The 25,697-nt window shown below is 42.3% G+C and overlaps 1 protein-coding gene across 1 annotated transcript; it reads right to left on the bottom strand.

Moving 5' to 3' along the window:
* Positions 1 to 5,026: 5,026 nt before the first annotated feature.
* On the bottom strand, positions 5,027 to 8,783 carry cd248a (CD248 molecule, endosialin a). Its single transcript, XM_058067953.2, has one exon. The coding sequence runs from the start codon at positions 8,656 to 8,658 to the stop codon at positions 6,454 to 6,456; it is 2,205 nt and encodes a 734-aa protein (XP_057923936.2). The 5' UTR covers positions 8,659 to 8,783; the 3' UTR covers positions 5,027 to 6,453.
* Positions 8,784 to 25,697: the final 16,914 nt, after the last annotated feature.

Genomic DNA, 25,697 nt, shown 5'->3' with positions numbered 1-25,697 from the left:
ACGGTATCAGATTTTTTTCTCGATCATGAAAACCGATATAAAAAAAATTCTGTATACAATATGTATTTGTTCATTCCACCACAGAAGTGATGTCATGTTACACATATCGGTATCACCTGATATCGGTGTCGAAAATTGAGAGTTGGACAATATCGACATATCGGTTTTCGCCAAAAAAAGCCACCATTGGACGTCCAAAACCTGTTTATGACTTTCTAAAAACCATTATTTATTTTTTTTTTACCATGATTAGAGCCATATAGACATGAAATAGCACCCCTATAGTCACCTTTACACTCCTATTATTATTTACTAACGTGCAGGCTACAAGACTGCAGGGACATGAGACATAAGCCTAGCATGCTAGCGAGCAAACTAGTTAGCCTCTAATTTATTTATCCCCCTCCCCCACACTATATTAAGGCTACAGCTAACGCTAACCGAATATGAAAAAAAACACATTTTTAATTTCCCCCTCTTAGCAACAAAGCCTTTGATTAATGTTGATTAATTGTATAATCGATTAATGATTGATTCATCGATCAAAAGATAGACACTTATGTCACTGGTGACAAAAAAAGCCCACTGATCCACCGTCACATTTCAATCCCCCCTTCAAGCCAACATAATCACAGTGTTACGTTGTTTACTTTGCTCTTCCACTAGCCCGCAGGTCAAAATTCATTTGGATCCGCTTTCCAACAGCATTTATGTGAAAATGATTTTCGCAGCTTCAGTAACTCGACGCCTGGAAGAGAAACCTTTCCTGAAAGAGACGACAACATCTGTTTTATCTGCCGTCTCGAGAACAAAGTGATGGCTTTTGAGCGTGGAGGATGCTCACATCTGTTTTCTGTCACCTCTCCGCTGTCATGTGACTGATAGCAGAGCCTCCGTGGCGCTTGGCTTTGGAATGGAATTAGAGTCATCACCCCATCGGTACTGAGCTTAAGACTACAGCGCTCTAGGCTGGATTGACAAGGGAGGTGAATCATTTTTAACACACTTTTTTTTTACATTAATTTATTTATATATCATCCTCAATCCTTATGTGAGAAATAAACAACACATTTTTCTCTTTTCTGTGTGTTCTAAAGATACAAAAACAGCTAAAAAAGAGGCGGGTAATTCATGCATGTAATGGGACACACCTAGAAAGACCACGATTAAAAACACATCCACTCAGGTTTTATGGTTTTATATACATGTAGTAGCAGGTATATTCATGATAACATGCAATACCTGCAGTATTTTGCAATATTTTGGTCCTTTTAAGCATTAGCATGTAAAACTATAATTATTGTCTATGTTAAAATTTCTGGGTGTATTGAATGGATTCATTGGATTTATTTATTTTTTTCTATAGTAAAATTTGCTTTGGTTAGAGTACGTTTTGGTTTGAGCCAGACCTTCTGGAACGGATTAAAGATGCTAACGAAGGCAGGAAATTAAAAAACCTAACTGATGACAAACAGGCACTAACAAGCACTGCCAGCAAAGCTGCAAAAACAGCGACCCAGGCAGTTGAACTTATAAGCCAAATGGCTATTTAAATGGCTATTTAGAAAGACCTCAATCAAAACACATCCACTCAGGTTTTATATACATGTAGTAATAGGTATATTCATGATAACATGTAATACCTGCAGTATTTTGCAATATTTTAATACTTTTAAGCATTAAAGAAACTTCGTTCCTGAGGAGGGGACACTGATTTCACATAGTGAGGGCGAGTGTGGAGTGCAGCTCGTCTCGAGCCGGGTGGGGTGTGGTGAGGTGTCACTACGGCATTAACGTAGTTCTTCGGTGTAACAATGTTCATAACAATAATAATGACAATGTTACTGTAGCTTCGGTAATATGGTAATAGTATGTATTAGCATGTCTATATATAATTTGTACGTATATAATAATTTGTATACATAGTATATCTAAAAATAATAATAAAAAATTCAATATAACAGAAATAAATGGCATATTTTTTTTAGATAGACCAGTCCAGGGTGCACCCCGCCTCTCGCCTAAAGACAGCTGGGATAGGCTCCAGCACCCCCTGCTACCCTTGTGAGAAAAAGCGGAAGAAAATGAATGAATGAATGAATTTTTTTAGGTAGTATTTTGTTGAGAAAAAGGGGCGGCACGGTGGTCGAGTGGTTAGCGCGCAGACCTCACAGCTAGGAGACCAGGGTTCAATTCCACCCATCTCTGTGTGGAGTTTGCATGTTCACCCCGGGTTTTCTCCGGGTACTCCGGTTTCCTCCCATATTCCAAAAACATGCTAGGTTAATTGGCGACTCCAAATTGTCCATAGGTATGAATGTGAGTGTGAATGGTTGTTTGTCGATATGTGCCCTGTGATTGGCTGGCGACCAGTCAATAGACCCTCGTGAGGAAAAGCGGTAGAAAATGAATGAATTAATTTTGTTTGAAAATTTGAAATATTTAAGTGAAAAGAGGTATTATGAGAATAATACGTGTTTTGTATGTTTTGTGGTATGGTAGCTATGGGAAATGAATTTGAAATGTGACAAGGTAGTGGCTAATACATCAAAATGTGACACATTACATAAACACTGCTGCGCTTCCTCGCTACGTAACCCATTCATTTTAATTTGCCACCTCCATTAAAACACTCGTACAATAACTCAGGCTTTCACTTCGGCAAGCACATATTATTATGTCAAACTTGTGTGCATGAAAATGATTTAAAGAGGGATCATTGGGGAACATATGAAACCACAAAAAGATGATAAAACAGAATGAGTGCACTTCAGCTTGTTTTTAAGTATAGATAAAATATAAATACATATTTGGCATAGCTTTGGAAAACCAATGCTCAGGATTTCTTAAGATGGTAAGAAATAAAAAATAGAACACCACAATCTACACCAGGATCTTAGTGTTTTCATCCTTCTTGAAGCTGCATGATTGAAGAAACGGAACAGAGAGGCCGCTTAAACTGCAAAAGGTCCATCAAGATGGCCTCGGGCTCTTAAGACTCTATCCTGAGGCGTGTGACCTTTAAAAAAGGTTATCTGTTTTCATAAGCGGAGATCAAGAAAAACTGAAACATGCAACATAATGTTATGCATGTGGGTCATTATCCTCAAAGGGCTACCATAAGGGTGCTATGGTTGGATTTCCTATTACAATAAAGTATCCATGCGTGTGACAGCAACATTCCAAAGAGTGAATACCACAACGTGAATACCACAACTGAATTCAAGATAGAAGAATAACTTCAAGGATGACGTCCATGCTGCCGCTCTCTGCATGGGCAGGATGTACTGGAAAGCCTTCATCAACGATAATTACCACCCTGAAGACTAACGACGTAATCAAGGGAGCTAATGTTGCAAAAGCAGTAACAGTGTTAACAAAAGACAGACCACAAGCCGTGGACGCCGTGTTCAGAAGTGGCGGATCAACAGTTTGTGTGAGACAATCAGAGATAATCAGTTGCAGCGGCGAGGCTGCTCGAGCTAACGCGGAAAACTCCTGCAACGTGTGAGTCTGCTGACAAATTTAACGCAACCAGAGGCTGGGTCAAAAATGACAAAAAGGCATAGACAGCATCGTGATACTTTTAGTTTTTTCAGTAACTGTTACATTTGTTCACTTCCTGCTTTCCATAATACAGTTTAAGGTTTTTTTTTGTTTGTAAAATTTGCTTTGGTTAGAGTACGTTTTGGTTTGAGCCAGACCTTCTGGAACGGATTAAAGATGCTAACGAAGGCAGGAAATTAAAAAAACTAACTGATGACAAACAGGCACTGACAAGCATTGCTAGCAAAGCTGCAAAAACAGCGACCCAGGCAGTTGAACTTATAAGCCAAATGGCTATTTAACACTGGTCTTGAAAAATATTACATTTCTGAACATGCACGTTTTGTTTTTGTTGTTTTGAGACATTTTTTCCGCTTTTAAAATTGATATTACGCTTCACCTAGTTCAGCCTGTGGGAAAACTTTTGGGAAAACTATTTGTCCAACTCCCTGGCCAAAAGTGACCTGAATGTCTCCACGAGGGCACTTTTATGATTCATTGTAAATATTCAGCGTCATATCGACCAGATGTTTAGACAGAGAAAAGAGAGCGCGTGTCCCCCCCCCCCAATTCCTCCACAAGCCATAAGCTGGTTTTCATCAAAAGCGATGCATGAGTCAACACAACACAAAACTTAACAGCAACTCTGCTGATTCTGGGAATTTGTTGCAGTAAAGTTGTCACAAGTAATAATGTGAGCCATTAATCAATGTCATCGTATTGATTTCGATCAATAATAAACAGTCACAACCCTCAAAAACATGTGTTCTTTTTTTTTTAATTACATTTTCAACATCCTTTTAGTAAATGTGTAAAAGTGAATTTGCTGAATTTGAACAGATCATCCCAGGATTGGAGTACTTTTTATGAACAAGAAGAAAATACTGATAGAAAATATATTTTTTAAATAAATACATTTCTGAAGTACCCTTTAAAATGCCATTTTCTCTAGTCCAAAATATAATGTCAAATAAAAAAAAATTAAAAGTCCATTAAAATGTCATTTCCTTTTAACCATAGATGTCTCAGCTAATCATGGAAACATTTGTTTAATTAATGTTATGATAAATAATAGTTTTTATGCAAGAAATCTGCATTCCACACGCACGCTGCCTTGCTACCCCAACATTTTTAGAGTGGTAGTGAGTCACATGACACAAGAGACCCTGCATCATCAATTTGCCATTGGCATGAATACAGCAAATGTATTGGCTCTCTTCTATTCTTTATGTCTCACTGTACTTTATGCAACAATATTTAACTCTTTTTTTAATATACTCATATACTCATTTAATTCAGTACATCTCATGTTTATAGCAGTTAATTGGTCCCAACCGCATTAAATGAATTATAAGATTCATTGTTAATAAATGGAACGTTTTCATAGTTATAGCATAGAAAACCTGTTTATGACATCCTAAATGCATTTTTTTCAACATTATTAGAGCCCCATAGACATGAAATAACACCCCTACAGTCACCTTTAAATTCATTATTCATTGCTTGCACATCTCTGATGCTGCAGGAACTCACATTTTTTCTAAACCTAAGAAAGGGTTTCAAACGGAGTGGGGGACAAATAACAAAATAAGAAGCTAAAAACTTACCAAGTGCATACAAAATAGGAGGAAAACCTTTTTCACTCCGCATCCATGGCTGGCTCCATCGAGATAAGGTAATGTAATAAGGATGTATGCCTCATCAATGTGACATTACTAATACCTAGCGGCCAAAATACTACATAACGCATGTATTTCAATATGTTTGGATAATTAATAGACGTCTACCATGAAACAGCGATCAATAATTATCATTCATTCATTCATTTTCTACCGGTCGCCAGCCAATCACAGGGCACATATAGACAAACAACCATTCACACTCACATTCATAATTAATATCTGAAAAAAAACACAACATAGCGATATTGGAATTTAAAGGACAACTGTATAGCAAATAAAAGATAAAAACAAATAATACAATTATGCATTTGATGCCTGAAATGAGCCAATCAGGTTTATTACCTATTATTAATGAATACATATGAGAAAATTGAGATAGAGAATGTTTATTTTTTTAAATGCCCTCCAATTGTAATAATTAGTTTTTCCTTTCCCAAGATGTAACAAGTGTGTGATTGTCTTTCTGGATGGTTCCCTCCAACAGCTGGATTTGATTCAACATGGCCGTACAACATTCCAGGCACGTACAGAGAATTCTGGTTACCGTGTGACTGACGGCCAAAAAGTCAAGGTTCCTTCCAAGACTTTGTCTGTACCTCACATAACGACGCTGCCAAGTTTTCTTAAAGGGAAATCCAAAAAGGAAGAGAGACGTGCTCTTAAAAAGTGGACATTCTGCACATTCCTGGGAATTTCACTTGGGATACTCATGCGACTATGAAAAGCAAAGCGGTGGATTTGCTGAATAAGCAATGCTGTAAAAATTTACATTAATTACAGTCAAATTTTGGCTAAAACAATAATTGCAAAAGTACTGCAGTTATGATCTAGAAGTACCGGATGGAGGGGTAGGATTTAATAAGTTTTGCTTCTTCCTACTCCTTTTGGACATGTGGAACTGCGAACTGATTATGTGATGCATTCAATTGTAATCTGATGCATGTTCAAATGAAATAAAACCATGACCAAGTTCAGTCATAGTGTCTGGTGTAAATGGTGAACGGAACCATGATAATTCCTCATTTACAGCAATAAGGAAGTAATTGGATGTCAAGCAGTCATGTGATCAGTGTATGGAACATCCAAGCATAGTCAAAAAAAAAACAAGTTCAGTGGTTTTCAGTGTCTCTCGCCTCCTAAATGAACAATAAACAGCAAAGTCCGGGATGATTTTACACCCCTTGAGAGTCTGTATATGTGAGTGTCACTTTGGGGTGCCGTCTACCTAAACATGGCTCTTGACCCCAGCAGAGGGGCTAGCAACCCCCTGTTTGTCATGAGCGCCAGAGATCCAGTGGTAGCAGTCGGTCCCGGTCTTACTGCGGGGCTGCACAGCACAGCGAGTACAGTAGACGATACCCAGGACCACCATGACTACGATAAAAATGCAAACCGGCACCAAGAGGCCCACCAGGAGCCAGTTGCCATTCTGAGTCTGTCCGCCGCCCTCGTGTACAGAATCCAGGTGACGGATTGTAGGCGGCTGAGAGGGAATGGTCTGAGTGGGAGTAGTTTGGGAGTGGGTCACTGAATTATCACTGACTGAGGGTTTTTCTTCCTGGGGCGGACTGTGGTAGCTGGACTCAGTAAGCATGTAAGAGTCAGTGACTTTATCCTCTGGATTTCCTCGGCTCTGGTCGCCAGCTGTGAACCCAGCCCACCAATTCCAAGCTCCTTCCGAGATTGTAGAGGTGGAAAACAATGGGAAAGGAGTGGTCTTTTCTTCTTCCTTCTCATCTTCATACATGGTGGGTGTGGGAGTGGGTGTGGTGCTGGTGGTGATGAAGGACAAGTCCAGCTCAGACTGAGGATTGTGCCCCATGTCCAACATGTCATCATCACCATTAGCGATACCTTCCTCCTGTGTTTCTGAAGCAGGATTGAAAAGTTCCTCCCGAGGAGCACTGGTCACCCAAATGACATCAGAACCCAAAACTTTGGGAATGTCAGTCAACCAGTCCAGAGATTGCTCCTCCTCCGGTACCCAATCAGTGTGACCCTGCTGTGGATTCCACTCATAATCCACAGGGCCCCAACCAGGCCGTGGCTGGTTGGTGACAGCCGATTGGTCGCCTATTTTCCGACATGAGGAAGAATCAGACATGACAAGTTCGTAGCCTTCCTCGCAATAGCACTCAAATCCGCCTTCGTAGTTCACGCACATTTGTTGGCAGGTTCCTGCGATCTGGCACTCGTCGGTGTCTTGGCATCGACTTGTGTCCTCGGGCTGCGGGGAGAACCCAAAATGGCAGTGGCAAATAAAGGAGCCGTCTGTGTTCTCACAGGCATGTTCACACGGATCGCTGAGACATTCATCAATATCCTCGCAGCCGCCCTCGTCGTCGACTTGGTAGCCGTCTTGACACTGACATTGAAACGTTCCGGGAGTGTTGACACAACGGTGCTCGCAGGGACTCTGAAGGCATTCGTCCACATCCAGGCAGCCATGTTCATCTGGAGCCAGCATGTAGCCATCAGGACAGGCGCATCGGTACCGGTCTGAAAGGGGCACGCACTCAAACTCGCAGTTGGCATCCTGACATCCGTCAGAGAGGTCACAGCTCTGGCCGTCGTCTGCGAGCTGATAGCCTTCAGCGCACTCGCAAAAAGAGAGACCGCCGGCTTCCTTGCAGAAATGCTCGCAACCGCCGTTGTTTTGCTCGCACCAGTTGTGCGATGCCGGGGGGTTGGAGCAGAGAGGGGAATCTCTAGACCACCCCACTGAACCGTCTTCCCTCAAGACACAGAGTACTGACTGTTGATCTGTTTGACAGGGCATGGTCGCCACAGATCCGAGAGGGGCGTGGGTCAGAAGGGTGCTTAGGAGGTTAAACGGCGTGGCGTAGAAGGCATTGCCTGCCCCCTCACTCCACAAGGCAGGACACATTCCTGTGTAGGAATAATGGCAGACGAAACCGTCCACAGGGACGGAGCAGGACCCATCCAGCCATTTGAAGTTGTCAGTCTGGTCCTGAATGTTGTATCCCATAACCACGCAGCGAGGCACTGAGCACATATTGGGGGAGTAGTCTTTCTGCCAGTTGGTGTATTCCGTATCCTGGTCCCCTGTTGTCCAGGAAAACCCCCGAAGAAGCCGCGAGGATGTGCACTGGCGGGGTTGCCGCTGCAAGCCGATCCATACCTGTACCTTGGTGCGCGAGTGTCGCAAATTCAGAGAAGTGAAGAGCGTTTCGATGGCGGCGGCATCCGCCTGGCGTTTCAAGGTGGCTAGATTTCCACCTTTCTCCTTGCAAGCCCGCCAAGAGTCCAGAAAAGTCTTTCTCTGGAAGTAAACTGCCAAGCAGCCGTCGGCATTGCACAGAGCGTCCGTCTCCCGTAAGTCCTCACCGGAGACGGAAGAAAGTCCCAAAAGCAAAGCCAGCAGGGAGGTCAGGAGGGGAGATGTAGTGCCGCTCACTAGGGAGCCCATTCTCCTCTTTTGATATTCCTTTCACCTCCTCTTGCTCCACTTGACGAGATCTTGCTGCCTAGTCTTGCCTAAGTGAACTTTTCTTTCTTCATTTAAACTTTTCTGTTGAGAAAAGTTTGAGCTCCTCAGTCTGCCCTGCAGAAACGCATCTGAACTCACTGGAGTTGCATGCAGATTGTCCCAAGATGGGAAGGGGTGAGAGGGAGCAGGAGAGTGAGGGTGGGAGGGAAATAAAGCAAAGAGGAGGGGGGCAGGAGAGTGTATATTTTTGGAAGGGGGGGGGGTTGAGTGAAGGACTATGTCATATGGTTTTCATAAATCCTGATTGTGGATGTAGTTTGATACACTCCTCAACACTTTTAAATCTTGATCCAACAATTAGCTATCTTCTATGTCTTCTTTGCTGGAGGCTAGCCGTGCTAAATACACAAGTTCTATATAAAAAAAGCTTTTTCAAGATGTTTTCAGTATCCTGTTGTGCGCAGCTAAAACTCCAAACACTTTTCCATAAGCAGGATACCTCATTAGAAAAAAAAGGATCTTGTCTTCTTTGTGATCACATACATCTGCTTTCCTAGCTTAAGAACACATACAAGTCTAGGCCAGGAAGAACATTTCCTGCAAAAGAAATAACACACATGGACAACCAGATCCTCTGTGCTAATAAATCTCAGACTGGGATGGGGATGTAGGTTAGTAGCTGTCAAGGTCACCAGTGAGGAGGAAAGGGGGGGGGGGGGTCTGGTTTTGCTGTGAAAACAACGGCTGAGTACTGAAATGGAGAATTACGTTTTCCCAATGGGGGAGAGTGGCTTGAGGACGGTGGGGGGGGGGGTCATGGGCTGTAGCAGTAGAGTAAATGATTGTGTTGCTTAGAATGTCGGACTGGACTGAAAAAGTCAAAGTGCACCTAAGGCTGCTACAAACGTGTGTGTCATGCATGCACGCACGCACATACCAAATATGAACATTTATATATGCGGACCAAGGTACACCCAGTACACCCAGACACAATATTAAATATGATGTACTGTAGATAGACAGCTATTCACAGACGATGTGCTCCAAGGCCACTCTCAAATAAACATGAGTTATTGCAATTCACACAAAAATACCTAATAAAGCCTGGATTATGCTATTGCATAGACGTGCCACCCTACGCTATCCCGGCTTGCTGGCAGACATTCTCCTCCAATTTTGAACCGACACCTGCACAGTTCGTGCAAGTGCACAGGAGATACAGAAGGTGGAGAATTTTAAGTACTCGGGGTCAACAGTTCAGAACAACGGAGATTGTGAAAAGGAGGTGAAGAAGCCTGTGCAGACAGGATGGATGGATGGGTGGAGAAAAGTATCAGGTGTGATAGAAGAGTTTCAGCTAAAATGAAAGGAAAGGTATACAAAACTGTGGCGAGACCAGCCATGTTGTTTGGTCTGGAGACAGTACCACTGAGGAAAAGACAGGAAGCAGAACAGGAGGTAGCAGAGATGAGGATGCTGAGGTTCTCATTGGGAGTGACCAGGATGGATAGGATCAGGAACGAGTACATCAGAGGGACATTACATGTTAGAGGCCTTGGAGATAAAGTCAGAGAGGCCAGACTGAGATGGTTCGGACATGTCCAGAGGAGAGATATGTACATTATGTATATATATATATATATATATATATATATATACATATATATATATATATATATATATACATATATATATATATATATATATATATATATACATATATACACACACACATATATATATACACACACACACACACACACACACACACACACACACACATATATATATATATATATATATATATATATATATATATATATATATATATATATATATATATATATGCTGGAGACAGTGCCACTGAGGAAAAGAGAGGAAGCAGAACTGGAGGTAGCAGAGATGGGGATACTGAGGTTCTCATTGGGAGTGACCAGGATGGATAGGATCAGGAACGAGTACACCAGAGGGACATTACATGTTAGAGACCTTGGAGATAAAGTCAGAGAGGCCAGACTGAGATGGTTCGGACATGTCCAGAGGAGAGATATGTATTGGTATATATTATATATATACTCGTTCCTGATCCTATCCATCCTGGTCAAAAACTGCAATAACTAAGATATACATATCTCTCCTCTGGACATGTCCGAACCATCTCAGTCTGGCCTCTCTGACTTTATCTCTAAGGCCTCTAACATGTAATGTCCCTCTGATGTACCCCTTCCTGATCCTATCCATCCTGGTCACTCCTAATGAGAATATATATATATATATATATATATATAGGAAGACCAAAGAGGAGGATTATGGATGTAGTGAAGGACATGAGGACATGAGGGTAGTTGGAGTGACAGAAGACAGGGTTGGATGGAGGGGATATATTTGCTGTGGAGACCCCTGAAAGGAAAAGCCCAAAGACAAAGAAGAAGACTTGCAATGAAAGTGATAATTGTAATCGTTAGATCGGATTCAGCTCAAGAACTCCCCATCTCATTGCAAATGCTGTTGTTTGCTCGTGAAGGAAGCTCGCAAGTTAATTGCATAAATAGCACAATCCTGGTTTCAGCCCTAAATTTGCCGTTTTGAAACGTTTATTCAAATAAAATAAGAACAGTAACTGGGATGCTGGAAACGGGACACAAACTACCAAACTTCTGGTTTCTGGACAACCTCATTAGTCTGAACATTTGTAGAAGATTTAAACTCCAACAGATGTTTTTTTCATGTCCTTCAAAATAAAACAATTACCTACTCACATTACCATCCTGAAAGTGTTGTTTATCTGGCAACCATCTATTGGAACAGATGAAAACTGGATAAGCATACTCATTGGACATCAGACTGAAAAAGAATGCAATCATCCGCTTGACCTTCCATTCATTAGCAGTCAACAGATGGACCACATGAGGCGTCCGGTCACTGCCAGCTTGCATGTTTTAATGACATAGTTGCTGTTTAAAACAATTACGACCGGCCATTAAAGCACATACGCATACACACCGGGCTGCTCAATGACAGCAGACAGAAACCACGAGACAAGCGGTTAAGTCGTTTTGAATGACACCCTTGGCAGCGTGATGATGTTTTACGTGTGCCAGACAAGGGCTGCCATTCACACGCAGGCACACGGCAACATTTGAACATGGCTGAAAACATGTGGACGTCTGTTAAGGGAAGCAGCCAGCAGATTAGTTCAATAAGCAGTGCAAGCCGTGCTTGCCTCGTCTATATTCAAATGAATGCTGAAATCCAGGGGACGCTTCACTGTTGTTTTGATTCACATTTTTAGGACTAATCAGTACTCTGCTGGCATGGCTGTACAATCGAGGCTTAAAAATTGTTTCTGTGGGGAAGACAAAGGAAGAAAAATATTGGATCTAATCAGTCAATCTGGAAGATAACAATGCTCGCTTGTCAGAGAGGTATTCATGCAACACCGTGTTTATTATTGGTGAGTGCTGGAGCCAACATATACTATGTGTGTGTGTGTGTGTGTGATTATGCAAATGAGTGTGATTTAAAAAAGCAGCACTGTATTCCAACTAAATTAATATTACAACACCTATAATTGTATCAGTCAACCTGGAATTAATTGTCTTATTATGCTGTAAAAGTGTCCTTGGAGGCGGCACGGTGGTCGAGTGGTTAGCGCGCAGACCTCACAGCTAGGTGACCAAGGTTAGGATTTTGATACACTTATAAAGCGGACCTATTATACTCATTTTTCCGACCTTTGTATTGGGTTGTGGACTCCTACAGAGCAGCTAAACATGAAAGTTTTCTAGATCTTCCAGAATCTGCACCTATTTCAACTGTATTTCTTTGGATGTCGTGCGTCCCGCGAAAAACGGTCTGTTTTAATTTATTCCACCAATGGCGCCCCTTCCAGGCACACCCACTCCGCTGTGGTTGGTCACACGCCAAAGTGCTTAGGAAGACTTGGAGTTGGTAAACCGTATAAAAGTTGATATCGGGCGGCACGACGATCAAGTGGTTAGCGCGCAGACCTCACAGCTAGGAGACCAGGGTTCAATTCCACCCTCGGCTATCTCTGTGTGGAGTTTGCATGTTCTCCCCGTGCATGCGTGGGTTTTTTCCGGGTTTCCTCCCACATTCCAAAAACATGCTAGGTTAATTGGCGACTCCAAATTATCCATAGGTATGAATGTGAGTGTGAATGGTTGTTTGTCTATATGTGCCCTGTGATTGGCTGGCCACCAGTCCAGGGTGTACCCCGCCTCTCGCTCGAAGACAGCTGGGATAGGCTCCAGCATGCCCGCAACCTTTGTGAGGATAAGCGGTATAGAAAATAGATGGATGGATGGGAAGCAAAGTGTGGAATTCAAGGGAACGTCAGAGAGCTGGGATAGGCTCCAGCACCCTCCACGACCCTCATGAGGAAAAAGCGGTAGAAAATGAATGAATGAATGAAGCGTCCTTGGGTCCTTTTCAGGACCGCTTTAAACAACGACAATTGTTTTGCATCACCGCATGCAATATGAATAAGACGTGCGCGAATAAATGATTTTGAATTTACAATATTAACAATCAACTCTATGAGATTGAAAATCAAGAATATGTAAATATGTCCCTCCTTGTTTATCAAAAAGTTTTCAAAACACAGCACAAAAAAAGACAAAAACAAAGTACTAAAAATTCACTTTGTCGCAGAACAACATCTTTCCCTCTCCGTCACACAGGCTGGTGCTGTTCCATAAACTAACCCCCACTCTGCTTTGTACGATTACTGGAATGACCTATACTATGACGGTTGTATGACGGTTCAACTCCAGCTGACATTTGCCCATGTCTCTTCTCGAAGCATCTAAGCATCAGTGGAACGTCTGTTTGATAGGTTTCCCCATCCAGTGGGAAATAAACACTCCCAAGTTCTTTCCTATGAGTGCGACACTGCCAGTGAGTCATGCATGAACATGCGGATGTTCTCAGACGCTGATTCTCTGCCCACATGATGATGAAGCACTCAAAGTGGCTGAAGAGGACTTGCCCTGTAGTTCACCACTCTTCCGCTTCTTATTGGTACATTCCTCCCCCAGTGTCGCTAACATATGCTCACTGTGGCTGGGCAGGAAATGTCTTTTTTTTTTTTTAATGATAAACCCTAATCAGCCCACCTGGAGGCTGTGTGAGGCCCAGATGGTCGTATGCAGGATGGAATATTCTGTAGCAATGGAATCTGGGTGCTTATTGTAGTTGTTCTTCATCTTAGCTAATTATATTGGACAACTTTATGCTTACGACTTGGTGGGAACACTTTGGATCTTTTGCCTGCTTGGATGAGAAGAAACCCATCGAAAGAAATAGACGTAGGAGATGACAAGCCAGCAGGCACTATCTCGGGTCCGACGTCAGTGACCTCCCAAATGGAGAAAGACACAATCCCAACAACACTAATATCAGTGCATCAAAGGGTCAGAAAACAGAAGAAAGCCCACCAGGAGATGTGGTGATGATGATGATGATGATGATGAGAGCAGACAATGAGGAAAAGTCACATGATTCACAAGGCGTCTGAGGCTGTGCAACAAATCTCACACTTAAATATGTACACTGTATACTTAGTAACGCTTTCTCAAACAATATCTTGAAGCACTTGAAGAGTCTGAGGCGGAGTGTCGAATTTGGGAGAAAACTTTTGATTTTTCTTGCAAACATTAACTTGCACTCTTTGCTACGTAAAGACATGAAAAACATGAAAGCCCTCGTCTCTCAACCACAACAGGAAACGGAAAACCCCCGTCCCTTGCGCCCACAACTCCGGGTGGCAACCCCTCTGACTATCGATCGTTCTGGGGTAACCTACCACTACAATCTTCTTTTCGTAACCACTCAACTTCATCGGTCTCATTCATTCATTCATTTTCTACCGCTTTTCCTCACGAGGGTTGCGGGGTGCTGGAGCCTATCCCAGCTGTCTTTGGGTCGCCAGCCAATCACAGGGCACATATAAACAAACAACCATTCACACTCACATTCATACCTATGGATAATTTGGAGTCACCAATTAACCTAGCATGTTTTTGGAATGTGGGAGGAAACCGGAGTACCCGGAGAAAACCCACGCATGCACAAGGAGAACATGCAAACTCCACACAGAGATAGCCGAGGGTGGAATTAAACCCTGGTCTCCTAGCTGTGAGGTCTGCGCGCTAACCACTCGACCGCCATGCCGTCCCTTTTTCTCAACAAAATACTACCTAAAAAATTTCATTCATTCATTCATTTTCTACCGCGTTTCCTCACGAGGGTCGCGGGGGTGCTGGAGCCTATCCCAGCTGTCTTCGGGCGAGAGGTGGGGTACACACTAGACTGGTCGCCAGCCAATCACAGGGCACATATAGACAAACAACCATTCACACTCACATTCATACCTATGGACAATTTGGAGTCGCCAATTAACCTAGCATGTTTTTGGAATGTGGGAGGAAACCGGAGTACCCGGAGAAAACCCACGCATGCACAAGGAGAACATGCAAACTCCACACAGAGATAGCCGAGGGTGGAATTAAACCCTGGTCTCCTAGCTGTGAGGTCTGCGCGCTAACCACTCGACCGCCATGCCGTCCCTTTTTCTCAACAAAATACTACCTAAAAAATTTCATTCATTCATTCATTTTCTACCGCGTTTCCTCACGAGGGTCGCGGGGGTGCTGGAGCCTATCCCAGCTGTCTTCGGGCGAGAGGTGGGGTACACACTAGACTGGTCGCCAGCCAATCACAGGGCACATATAGACAAACAACCATTCACACTCACATTCATACCTATGGACAATTTGGAGTCACCAATTAACCTAGCATGTTTTTGGAATGTGGGAGGAAACCGGAGTACCCGGAAAAAACCCACGCATGCACGGGGAGAACATGCACACTCCACACAGAGATAGCCGAGGGTGGAATTGAACCCTGGTCTCCTAGCTGTGAGGTCTGCGCGCTAACCACTCGACCGCCGTGCCACCCACTCCTTCCTCCAAAATGGCAACCGTTGAGGCTGGTTAGGCACCATTGCTGCACACTAACTCCATATTTGTGCTGTGTTAAGTACAACCTGCATTTTGCCATACTTGTCACCGCCCAAGTGTGTGATTTGGAACAAAGCCCTTGTGTGAGGTATGCAAGTGAGCAATCCTGCCATCTGAATACCGCATTAGTAGATTAATCAGTTTTGCAAAATATTAGAAACAGCTCTAAGCATGACACGCGGTGCACTGCAACACCCCTGAATTGAAGTACAATAAAAAAAAAAACATATTTTCTTCTTTTATCGGAGACGAGGGTGCGGCAGGAGTGTTGCTAGCAGTGATATGAGGTGTTGCTAGACACTGTCCACAGTCACACTATAGCAATACAGTCATATCCATACATGGCTTCAACCATAAACAAAAAGTGAAGCAGAGCAGATGCAACATAAGACATGCTGTCATAAAATATGTCCTTATAAACGTGAAGCTCTTCGTTGCCAATTTTCCTAAGAGACACATGAGGACGGAAATGGAGAAAAAGCAGCCGGGGTTGTATTTCACTTGTAATGGCTACTCCATATGGACATGGGATATTGTTAAAACTAGCAAAATGTACTTTTCTGGTTTCATGAAAGATGTCTTACAATTATGGATACAGTAGTGGCAGAATCCCATTTGAACAGATTAACCAGCTTTTTGGTGCATCACAATGCTGAATGCTGAAGTCTAATTATAGATATGATATGAGCTGGTGATCCTCACCGCCGCCATCTGGAAACTCACGTTTTTTTTATTCGATGTATTTATTTATTTCCATGATATCTTTTATGCTATGGACTCCTTATCGCTGCTTTTCATCTGTGCACTGGCCTCAGTGATCCCAGAGCATCAGACTGGCTCTTATTCCTCCCACATTCCCTTTATCACCAGCTGTCTCTCCAAGGTCGGCATTCAGACACATTCTAAGGAGCCGACAATCACAAAAGGGCATCCCATAATGTACGAATGCATGTCTGTGTTAGATCAACACTATTCGTAATAGAAACAAAAAATGCAAAGACTCGTGAAAATGATGGAAAAGTGACAGCTCACCCACCCCCGACATTTGTGTAATCAAGACAAGTGACAAGTTTAATTCATACGATTGCTACTCTTGCATGTAAGTAAAGACATGGTAAATATGCCTAATGTGAAAGCAGAGCATTGGGGGGGGGGCAGTACAAATGGCTTAGTGTGAGTATACCCTTAGGACTTCATGGACTATTTATGGTCATATTTGAGTTGCCGTGATTATTTATGTTGTATAAGCTGTCATTAATTCCTAAAAGCAAACTGACCATTGCTATTCTCTCGCTCTTAAATTGTGTAGTAAGAATATTGCAGATTCCACAGCATATATTTTATGGAAAAATAAAGAGAAAAACAAATAAAATATTATGGTTCATTTTCAGACTCCTATAGAGCAGCGACACGCGATAACATGCACAGAAAGCTTTCTAGATCTACCAGAATCTGCACCTATTCTAGCTGTATTTCCTTGCATTTCCAAAACGGTCTGTTTTAATGTATTAGACCTACAGCTTTCTAGATCTTATAGATTCTGCACCTCTTCCTGCTTCCACTTTGAAGCATTCTTTAATTCATTCCACCCACAGCCCACCTCTAGGCATGCCCACTGAGTTTACTGAGTGCTGGCCATCTGCAGCCTGTATAAGGAAGTCTGGATTGCATTGACATCACAAAACTCTGTTTTAGAAAAAAAAAAAACATCCCTAACTTCTTTTAGGGTTCACTTCCAAATGTGCAAACCTCATTATTTGACACTTTGGCATCATTTAACAGGAGAATCCAAAATTCTAACAACATTTATGGGTCAAAAAAGTGGAAAAAGCATATCAGATCCCCTTTAAAAACTTCACCATTCATTGATTGACTGTTCAGCCAATAAAGGCTTACACTACTGCATATTGACCGCTACAAACCAGGTGGGGCCCAATGACCAAATTCATTCATTTATTTTCTACCGCTTATCCTCACAAGGGTCGCGGGGATGCTGGAGCCTATCCCAGCTGTCTTCGGCCGAGAGGTGGGGTACAGCCCAGACAACCATTGACACTCACATTCATACCTATGGACAATTTGGAGTCGCCAATTAACCTAGCATGTTTTTGGAATGTGGGAGGAAACCGGAGTACCCGGATAAAAACCCACGCACACATTGGGAGAACATGCAAATTCCATGCCTGAGGAGGGAATCGAACCCAGGTCTCCTAACTGTGTGGCCTGCGCCCAATCACAGAATTAAGAATAAGTACTTTATTTCAATCTTTGTAGAATGCTATATTTGAAAGTCATATAAAATAAAAGCATTCAAAATGTGATTTCTCTTGTCAAGAGAGCATAACAGGACAAAAATCATTATGTACTTGAGTAGCCCTGCCGTGAATTATGATATTTCCATCGCCGAGGCTACACTCTCACAAAGAAACAAGCCACACCACAAATAAGAGTTTCCAATCCACAAGAGCGGGTGTTAAGTGTGTTTATAACAAGTCTCCAGGGAGAGAAACTATAAGGCGAGACTACGGGGCCACAATGTGACTTATGATGAACCATAAAACCTGACATTAAAGATGAAGAAAAGGCAGCATAAACATAAGTTTTGTTGTTCTTTTCCCAGCAACTTTCAACATAAAGTCCAATGGTTCTAAAAGCAGGTGTAAGCAATAACTGCATCTTTTCAGTCTCCGCAGCTTCCCTTATAAGTAATTTCAGGCCAGCAACGTCAATGAAAATGGATGTTTTGATATCTATCGCCGGGGCATTAGTATCGTTAGTATCTTTAATCTGTTCCAGAAGGTCCGGCTCAAACCAAAATGTACTCTAACCAAAGCAAATTGTACTATAGAAAAAATAAAATAAATCCAATGAATCAATTTAATACACCCAGAAATTTTAACACAGACAATAATTATTGTGGGCGGCACGGCGGTCTAGTGGTCTAGTGGTTAGTGCGCAGACCTCACAGCTAGGAAACCAGGGTTCAATTCCACCCTCGGCCATCTCTGTGTGGAGTTTGCATGTTCTCCCTGTGCATGCGTGGGTTTTCTCCGGGTACTCCGGTTTCCTCCCACATTCCAAAAACATGCTAGGTTAATTGGCGACTCCAAATTGTCCATAGGTATGAATGTGAGTGTGAATGGTTGTTTGTCTATATGTGCCCTGTGATTGGCTGGCGACCAGTCCAGGGCGTATCCCATCACCATTTGTAACTATGTCTTTTTACCGTATTTTATTGAAAGAAAGTGTACTTACATGCAACAAATTGTATGCCAGGGCGGCACGGTGGTTGAGTGGTTAGCGCGCAGACCTCACAGCTAGGAAACCAGGGTTCAATTCCACCCTCGGCCATCTCTGTGTGGAGTTTGCACGTTCTCCCCGTGCATGCGTGGGTTTTCTCCGGGTACTCCGGTTTCCTCCCACATTCCAAAAACATGCTAGGTTAATTAGCGACTCCAAATTGTCCATAGGTATGAATGTGAGTGTGAATGGTTGTTTGTCTATATGTGCCCTGTGATTGGCCGGCGACCAGTCCGGGGTGTACCCCGCCTCTCGCCTGAAGACAGCTGGGATAGGCTCCATCGCCAAGCCAGACTCTTTGCTGTGGTGAGGGGATTGTTTTAATGACGTATACTGTCAGTCAGTCCACACACAGACAAGGTCAAAGGTCAAGAAATGAGATTCAACACTGTATTATTTTTTTCTCTTTATGTGCCTCGTTGGCTGGTATTTGGCCTTTAGTCGTAAAGCGGACACCCTATTAAAGGTACAGCCACCATTTTTAGGAAACAAAGTACGCCAAGCTTTGTTAAGCCAAATTTATTACCAACAGTCTTGGGATCATTCCTAAGCTACGCTGCTTCCTAATGACTATCCACAGTGATAAAAAGTCATAAAAATTAATGTTTGAGAAGAACTTCCAGAGTCATAAAATCCGGACCACTTAGTATGTGTCCTCAAGAAAGATTGTCCTAAAGAGTATGAATGTGGAATGTTTGCTGATGAGTGGGAGCAAGCGGGTTAACCGAGTGGACTAACGCTGAGTGCAGTACAGCGGACACGGTGTGATAAGTAAATAGTGAGCCTCGCAGACTTGTTTTTTGTACTGGCTACTTTGGGACGTCAAGGCAAGCGGCTGCGGCAGACTTCCATTAGCAGAGCAATCAACCAGATTAAGGCCTGATAAAAAAAAGAGGTTTTTATTTACTGTTGGAGCAGGATAGGCTGCAATTATATGAGTGCTATGGTAAATAGCTTTAAATCAAGTGGAAAGGGAAAGTGAAGGTCACGGTCAGAGGGATGTAAATCCCAGTAAGAGGGAGGGCCACATCATTAGGTACACCACTATCTGTAACTCTTGAGTGTGCCTAATGTATGTGACTCATGTATGGCAGTATATCAGGAGGACCATCAAAGCGTTAACTAATTAATGACATCATGACATTTTTTTAGCGAAAGATTAAAGCATGTGCATCATGGGAAGCCATGCCTCTGTTATGACAACAAACAGCATCACAGAGTCTGACACTCATTCATTCATTTTCTACGAGAGGGCGAGAGGCGGGGTACACCCCGGACTGGTCACCAGCCAATCACAAGGCACATATATACAAACAACCATTCACACTCACATTCATACCTATGTATAATTAGGAGTCGACAATTAACCTAGCATGTTTTTGGAATGTGGGAGTAAACCGGAGTACCCGGAGAGAACCCACGCATGCACGGGGAGAACACGCAAACTCATACACACAGAGATGGCCAAGGGTGGAATTGAACCCTGGTCTCCTAGCTGGAGTCTGACACTCTTATTAGTTTATTCTGACCTGAAAACATGAACAGCAGTGCAATACTGTATGTATCGGCAGCTAACCAACAATTATCTCATGCATTCAGCCTTGGAATGACACGTCCTTATTGTCGCTAGACAACCGCGAGAGGCATGACAACAGGGTGTTTATTATGTGGGTTTGTATGGTATGAATAAAGAGAAAGACAAAGAAAACAATAAGTGGATTTTCTTATGACTTACTTTCTAACTCTTCATTCATTCATTTTCTACAGCTTTTCCTCACGAGGGTCGCGGGGGTGCTGGGGCCTATCCCAGCTGTCTTTGGGCGAGAGGCGGGGTACACCCTGGACTGGTCGCCAGCCAATCACAGGACACATATAGACAAACAACCATTCACACTAACATTCATACCTATGGATAATTTGGAGTCGCCAATTAACCTAGCATGTTTTTGGAATGTGGGAGGAAACCGGAGTACCCGGAAAAAACCCACGCATGCACAAGGAGAACATGCAAACTCCACACAGATGGCCGAGGGTGGAATTGAACCCTAGCTGTGAGGTCTGCGCGTTAACCACTCAACCACCGTGTCGCCCTGGTGTACAATTTGCTGCATGTAAGTACACGTTCTTTCAATAAAATACGGTAAAAAGACATAGTTACAAATGGTGATGGGGTACACCCTGGACTGGTCGCCAGCCAATCACAGGGCACATATAGACAAACAACCATTCACACTCACATTCATACCTATGGACAATTTGGAGTCGCCAATTAACCTAGCATGTTTTTGGAATGTGGGAGGAAACCGGAGTACCCGGATAAAAACCCACGCATGCACGGGGAGAACATGCAAACTCCACACAGATGGCCGAGGGTGGAATTGAACCCTGGTCTCCTAGCTGTGATGTCTGTGCGCTAACCACTTTCCACTGTGCCGCCCTGTCGTACAATTTGCTGCATGTAAGTATACTTTCTTTCAATAAAATACGGTAAAAAGACATATTACAAATGGTGATGGGATACGCCCCGGACTGATCGCCAGCCAATCACAGGGCACATATAGACAAACAACCATTCACACTAACATTCATACCTATGGACAATTTGGAGATGAATTTATTATAATGAGACGGCACTAGTGCTTGTCAACAATACAAAAGCTAAGATGTGGATGTTCTTAAATCAGGCATCCTTTGATCCTACTGTGGGCGGCCTTCGATGGAGAACATATTGTTAAGCATGTTCCACATAAACGAAAGCATCCCCATCCTTTTAAACAAACACACACATACATTTCTGTCTCTGATCAGTCCCGTTATGGCAGCAAACACATTACATCAGATGTAACGTACCGCAGCTTACAGGACAAACGACATGGATGCTTGTCTCTGTCAGTTGCTGTTGGCACATCATAATGAGAAAGCCAGTGAATAAATAAAGCCACTGATAATGATTAAACACATTTACCATGAGATTATTGATGGCGACAAGCTAGAAAGTTCTCACTCATTCATATCTGTCGCATCACATGCAGCACTGAAATATTTTCCTAGTCGTTACGCTTTACACCCCCCCCCCCCTCATGGGAGCCACAAGAGGCCACGGAAGCAGCTTGGTCACATCCGATTAACAAACCACATGGTGTTGTCAGCCTAGATGATGCTCGAAATATTCAATTGACAGTCATCTTTAGATTAGAACCAATAAATGACAGTGATGATAAAGGGGACAAACTTACGTATCTAATTACGAGATCTCTCGTGATTAAAACATGACGAGATTTCTCTTTGGGGGGGAAAGCTCTCTCACCAGAACAGCACAGCCGGATCAACAACAAAGAATTTGAACTATGAATAATATGAATGTGGCAATGTGCTAGCCATTATTGGAACCACTCATTAAGTGCTTTTCACACACTTTAAACCAGGGGTCTCAAACTCAATTTACTTGGGGGCCACTGGAGCTCGGGTCTGGGTGAGACTGGGCCGCATCAGGTTTTCCAAAAAAAAAAAAAAAGCATTTATAAAAAAAACATAAAGAAATAAAAAAACTGTGCTTTGGTTCCAATTTTCTACAAAAAAAGCTCTGATAAAACATTCCACTGTTCTCAAATATCTTACTTTTTATTTTTCTACACAAAATAAGATGAAAAATAAATAAACAAATCAAGAATAAAGAAAATCAATCAGTAATAAATAAATATAATAATAATAATAAAACGGCAAATAATAAAAACTTAAGAAACCACATATAGTTGGTGGGTAGACAAATTATTTTTTTCAGATTAAAATGAACAAAGCATTATTAGAGCCCTGTAGACATGACAAAACACGACTATAGTCACATTTATACTCTTTTTATTTACAACATATTGCAACTGCAGGGTCTTGAGACACATGCTAACTCGCAAACTAGAGAGCTAGCGACCTAAACGGTAGCCTTCAAGTTATTTCCTTTAAACTTAAATAGCCAAAAACTTACCACTTCCACACAGATAGGGAGGATAACTACTAACAGTTATTTAACCTTTAACATGAACATTAATCAAATGTAATAATTTTTTCTGGGTACATGATACCATACAGCATCCATATCAAACTTGCGCGGGCCGCACTAACATTAAACTTTCATATCAAGGCGGGGGCCTCAAACTAGTGTCCTGCGGGCCACATTTGGCCCGCGGGCCGCATGTTTGAGACCCCTGGTCTAAGCCATTTGCTTCCTCGTATTTTGACTGCATGTTGCTCGCACTCCTACGGCTCCCCAGCTGGCGGCCATGGCGCCTTCCAAACAAATAATGCTTCCCAGAAAGCGTCTGGAGGGAAACTGCCGTTGTGGTTTGGTAGCTAGCGCACCCCCCCTTCCCTCATCCACCTCTTTGGCCGGTTTGATGTTGCTTTGTAAGACCCAGTCTCCCTGGGGGGTTAGCATGGTAAACCTCTCCCAGAGTTCTCCCACAGCCAAAGCTGGCTTGTTTCCAGTCCTCCCCCAGCCCACGTAGACGCCCAACGTTACCTCGCATCCCCTCACTTCCTCCTCCTGCTTTGTTTCTTTTTCTTCTGCTCACATGAATAATGGCGGTCGTGTTCCGCGGGTGACTTTAGCTTCCACTTCCACAATTTAAAAAACCCACTTCACAGGTAGTGACTGCACCACACCATGAATCACATCAATACACTGAAAACAGGGGCAGCCGAAGGATAGCCCGGGGGGCATTTTCAGCGCTGCAGCTCGTTTTTTTTCATTCTAAAAATAACAAATGTCTTTATAATAATAATAATAATAATAATAATAACGTGTCACTTGTCAGGAAACACCCGACTCACAAGACTCTTTAAGTTGCGGGATTGGCATTTGTCACACGTAGAGTTTTTTCTCACAGGCAATTTGTACTATTAGTCAAAACTTGAAATGCTGGCTTCTAACATTATACACATTTTTAAAGACAAATATTTGCTTTTTTGTTATAGTTAGTGGTTAGTTAGATATGTTATGTAAAGGTCAAATAACTGTTAATAGTTATCCTCCCTATACGTGTGGAAGTGGTAAGTTTTTGGCTATTTAAGTTTAAAGGAAATAACTTGAAGGCTACTGTTTAGGTCGCTAGCTCTCTAGTTTGCGAGTTAGCATGTGTCTCAAGACCCTGCAGTTGCGCAATATGTTGTAAATAAAAAGAGTATAAATGTGACTATAGTCGTGTTTTGTCATGTCTACAGGGCTCTAATAATGCTTTGTTCATTTTAATCTGAAAAAAATAATTTGTCTACCCACCAACTATATGTGGTTTCTTAAGTTTTTATTATTTGCCGTTTTATTATTATTATTATTATTATATTTATTTATTACTGAGTGATTGATTTTCTTTATTCTTGATTTGTTTATTTAATTTTCATCTTATTTTGTGTAGAAAAATAAAAAATAATATATTTGAGAACAGTGGAATGTTTTATCAGAGCTTTTATTGTAGAAAATCAGAACCAAAGCACTGAAAAAGTTTGTATATTTTTCTGTTTTTAATAAATGTGTTTTTTTTTTTTTGAAAACCTGATGCAGCGCAGCCTTGCCCAGACCCTAGCTCCAGTGGCCCCCAGGTAAATTGAGTTTGAGACCCCTGTGTTAGACCCTTTCCCTTCAAAGCTGTCAATATAATGATTTTGCATCCTCATAAGGCACTTTAGTGGGGAATAGCCTCATGAAATTTAAAATAAATCCACAGATAAGTCATGGACATGCCTCATGGTCCACAAAGGTTGGCTAGGTTTAGTGTGGAATAAAGCGGCTTCAAATCTGATGAGCTCTGAGCTCACCTACAATCCCTCCTGCTACCACTAAAACACTGATAACTCATTCACTTCCTGTCCAAATACATTTGTCGACAGTTGCTTCAAATACCACTGCTTGCCCCCCAAAACATTCTCACGCTCTAAATGGGCCTTTCCCCAAAATGCAACAGGAAGTGGGGGTGGTCAAGGAGGAGTGGGGTCAAGCAAAGCGGGTGGGGTGAGGGGGGGGGGGTGCAGAATGTTTGCTCGATTACTAAGAACGATAGCAGTGATAGTTCCATATATGTCTGCATGTCTATGTTCTCAGCAAGGTTGTATTTATAGCAGCAGACCACAGACCCCCCATCCCCCCCCCCCCCCCCACCACCACCGGTTCCAGCCGATTTGGGGCCACAAGTCCCTAAAATACCATTAAAAAAAAAATGTCACCCAAGCCGAAGTTTACTCCTGATCCCCTGAGAGGTTTTATGCAGTAGCGTAATAAAGCCCATAAAAACAAACAAGCCTGTCCTCTTGTAAAAGTGTGAAGCCTAAAATGTAGTCATTTATGTTTTATACCTCTAATTTGGTGTACCATGAACACATCCCAACAAATGACTGACGATGCTACTTTTGGAAATTTATCTTGCTGGAATAAGAACTCTGGAAAATAAGCATTTGATCCCCTGCTGATTGTGTATGTTTACCCTTATTACACTATCAAAAGTTTAATAGAAAGTATGAATGTAAAAAAAAAAGCACAAATTCTGACTCCGATAGACTGTTATGTGTCCATGAACCACAGAAATTAGTCCAAAAGTACAAAAACCTCTCCACCATCATAAGCAAGACCAAAGATAAAAAATACCAAATATGTATAATTTCTTATTTCCAAACAATTTTAGGTATGTTTTA

The sequence above is a fragment of the Doryrhamphus excisus genome, linkage group LG2 (genome assembly GCF_037039965.1).
Source record: "Doryrhamphus excisus strain RoL-2023G ecotype Guam linkage group LG2, RoL_Dexc_Guam_v1.1, whole genome shotgun sequence".
In the NCBI taxonomy this organism is placed as follows: Eukaryota; Metazoa; Chordata; class Actinopteri; order Syngnathiformes; family Syngnathidae; genus Doryrhamphus; species Doryrhamphus excisus.
This window is presented reverse-complemented; position numbering and strand designations above follow the sequence as displayed.

Excerpts from the sequence above, each read along its gene's own strand:
- cd248a (XM_058067953.2), bottom strand. The coding sequence starts at position 8,658 with ATGGGCTCCCTAGTGAGCGGCACTACATCTCCCCTCCTGACCTCCCTG.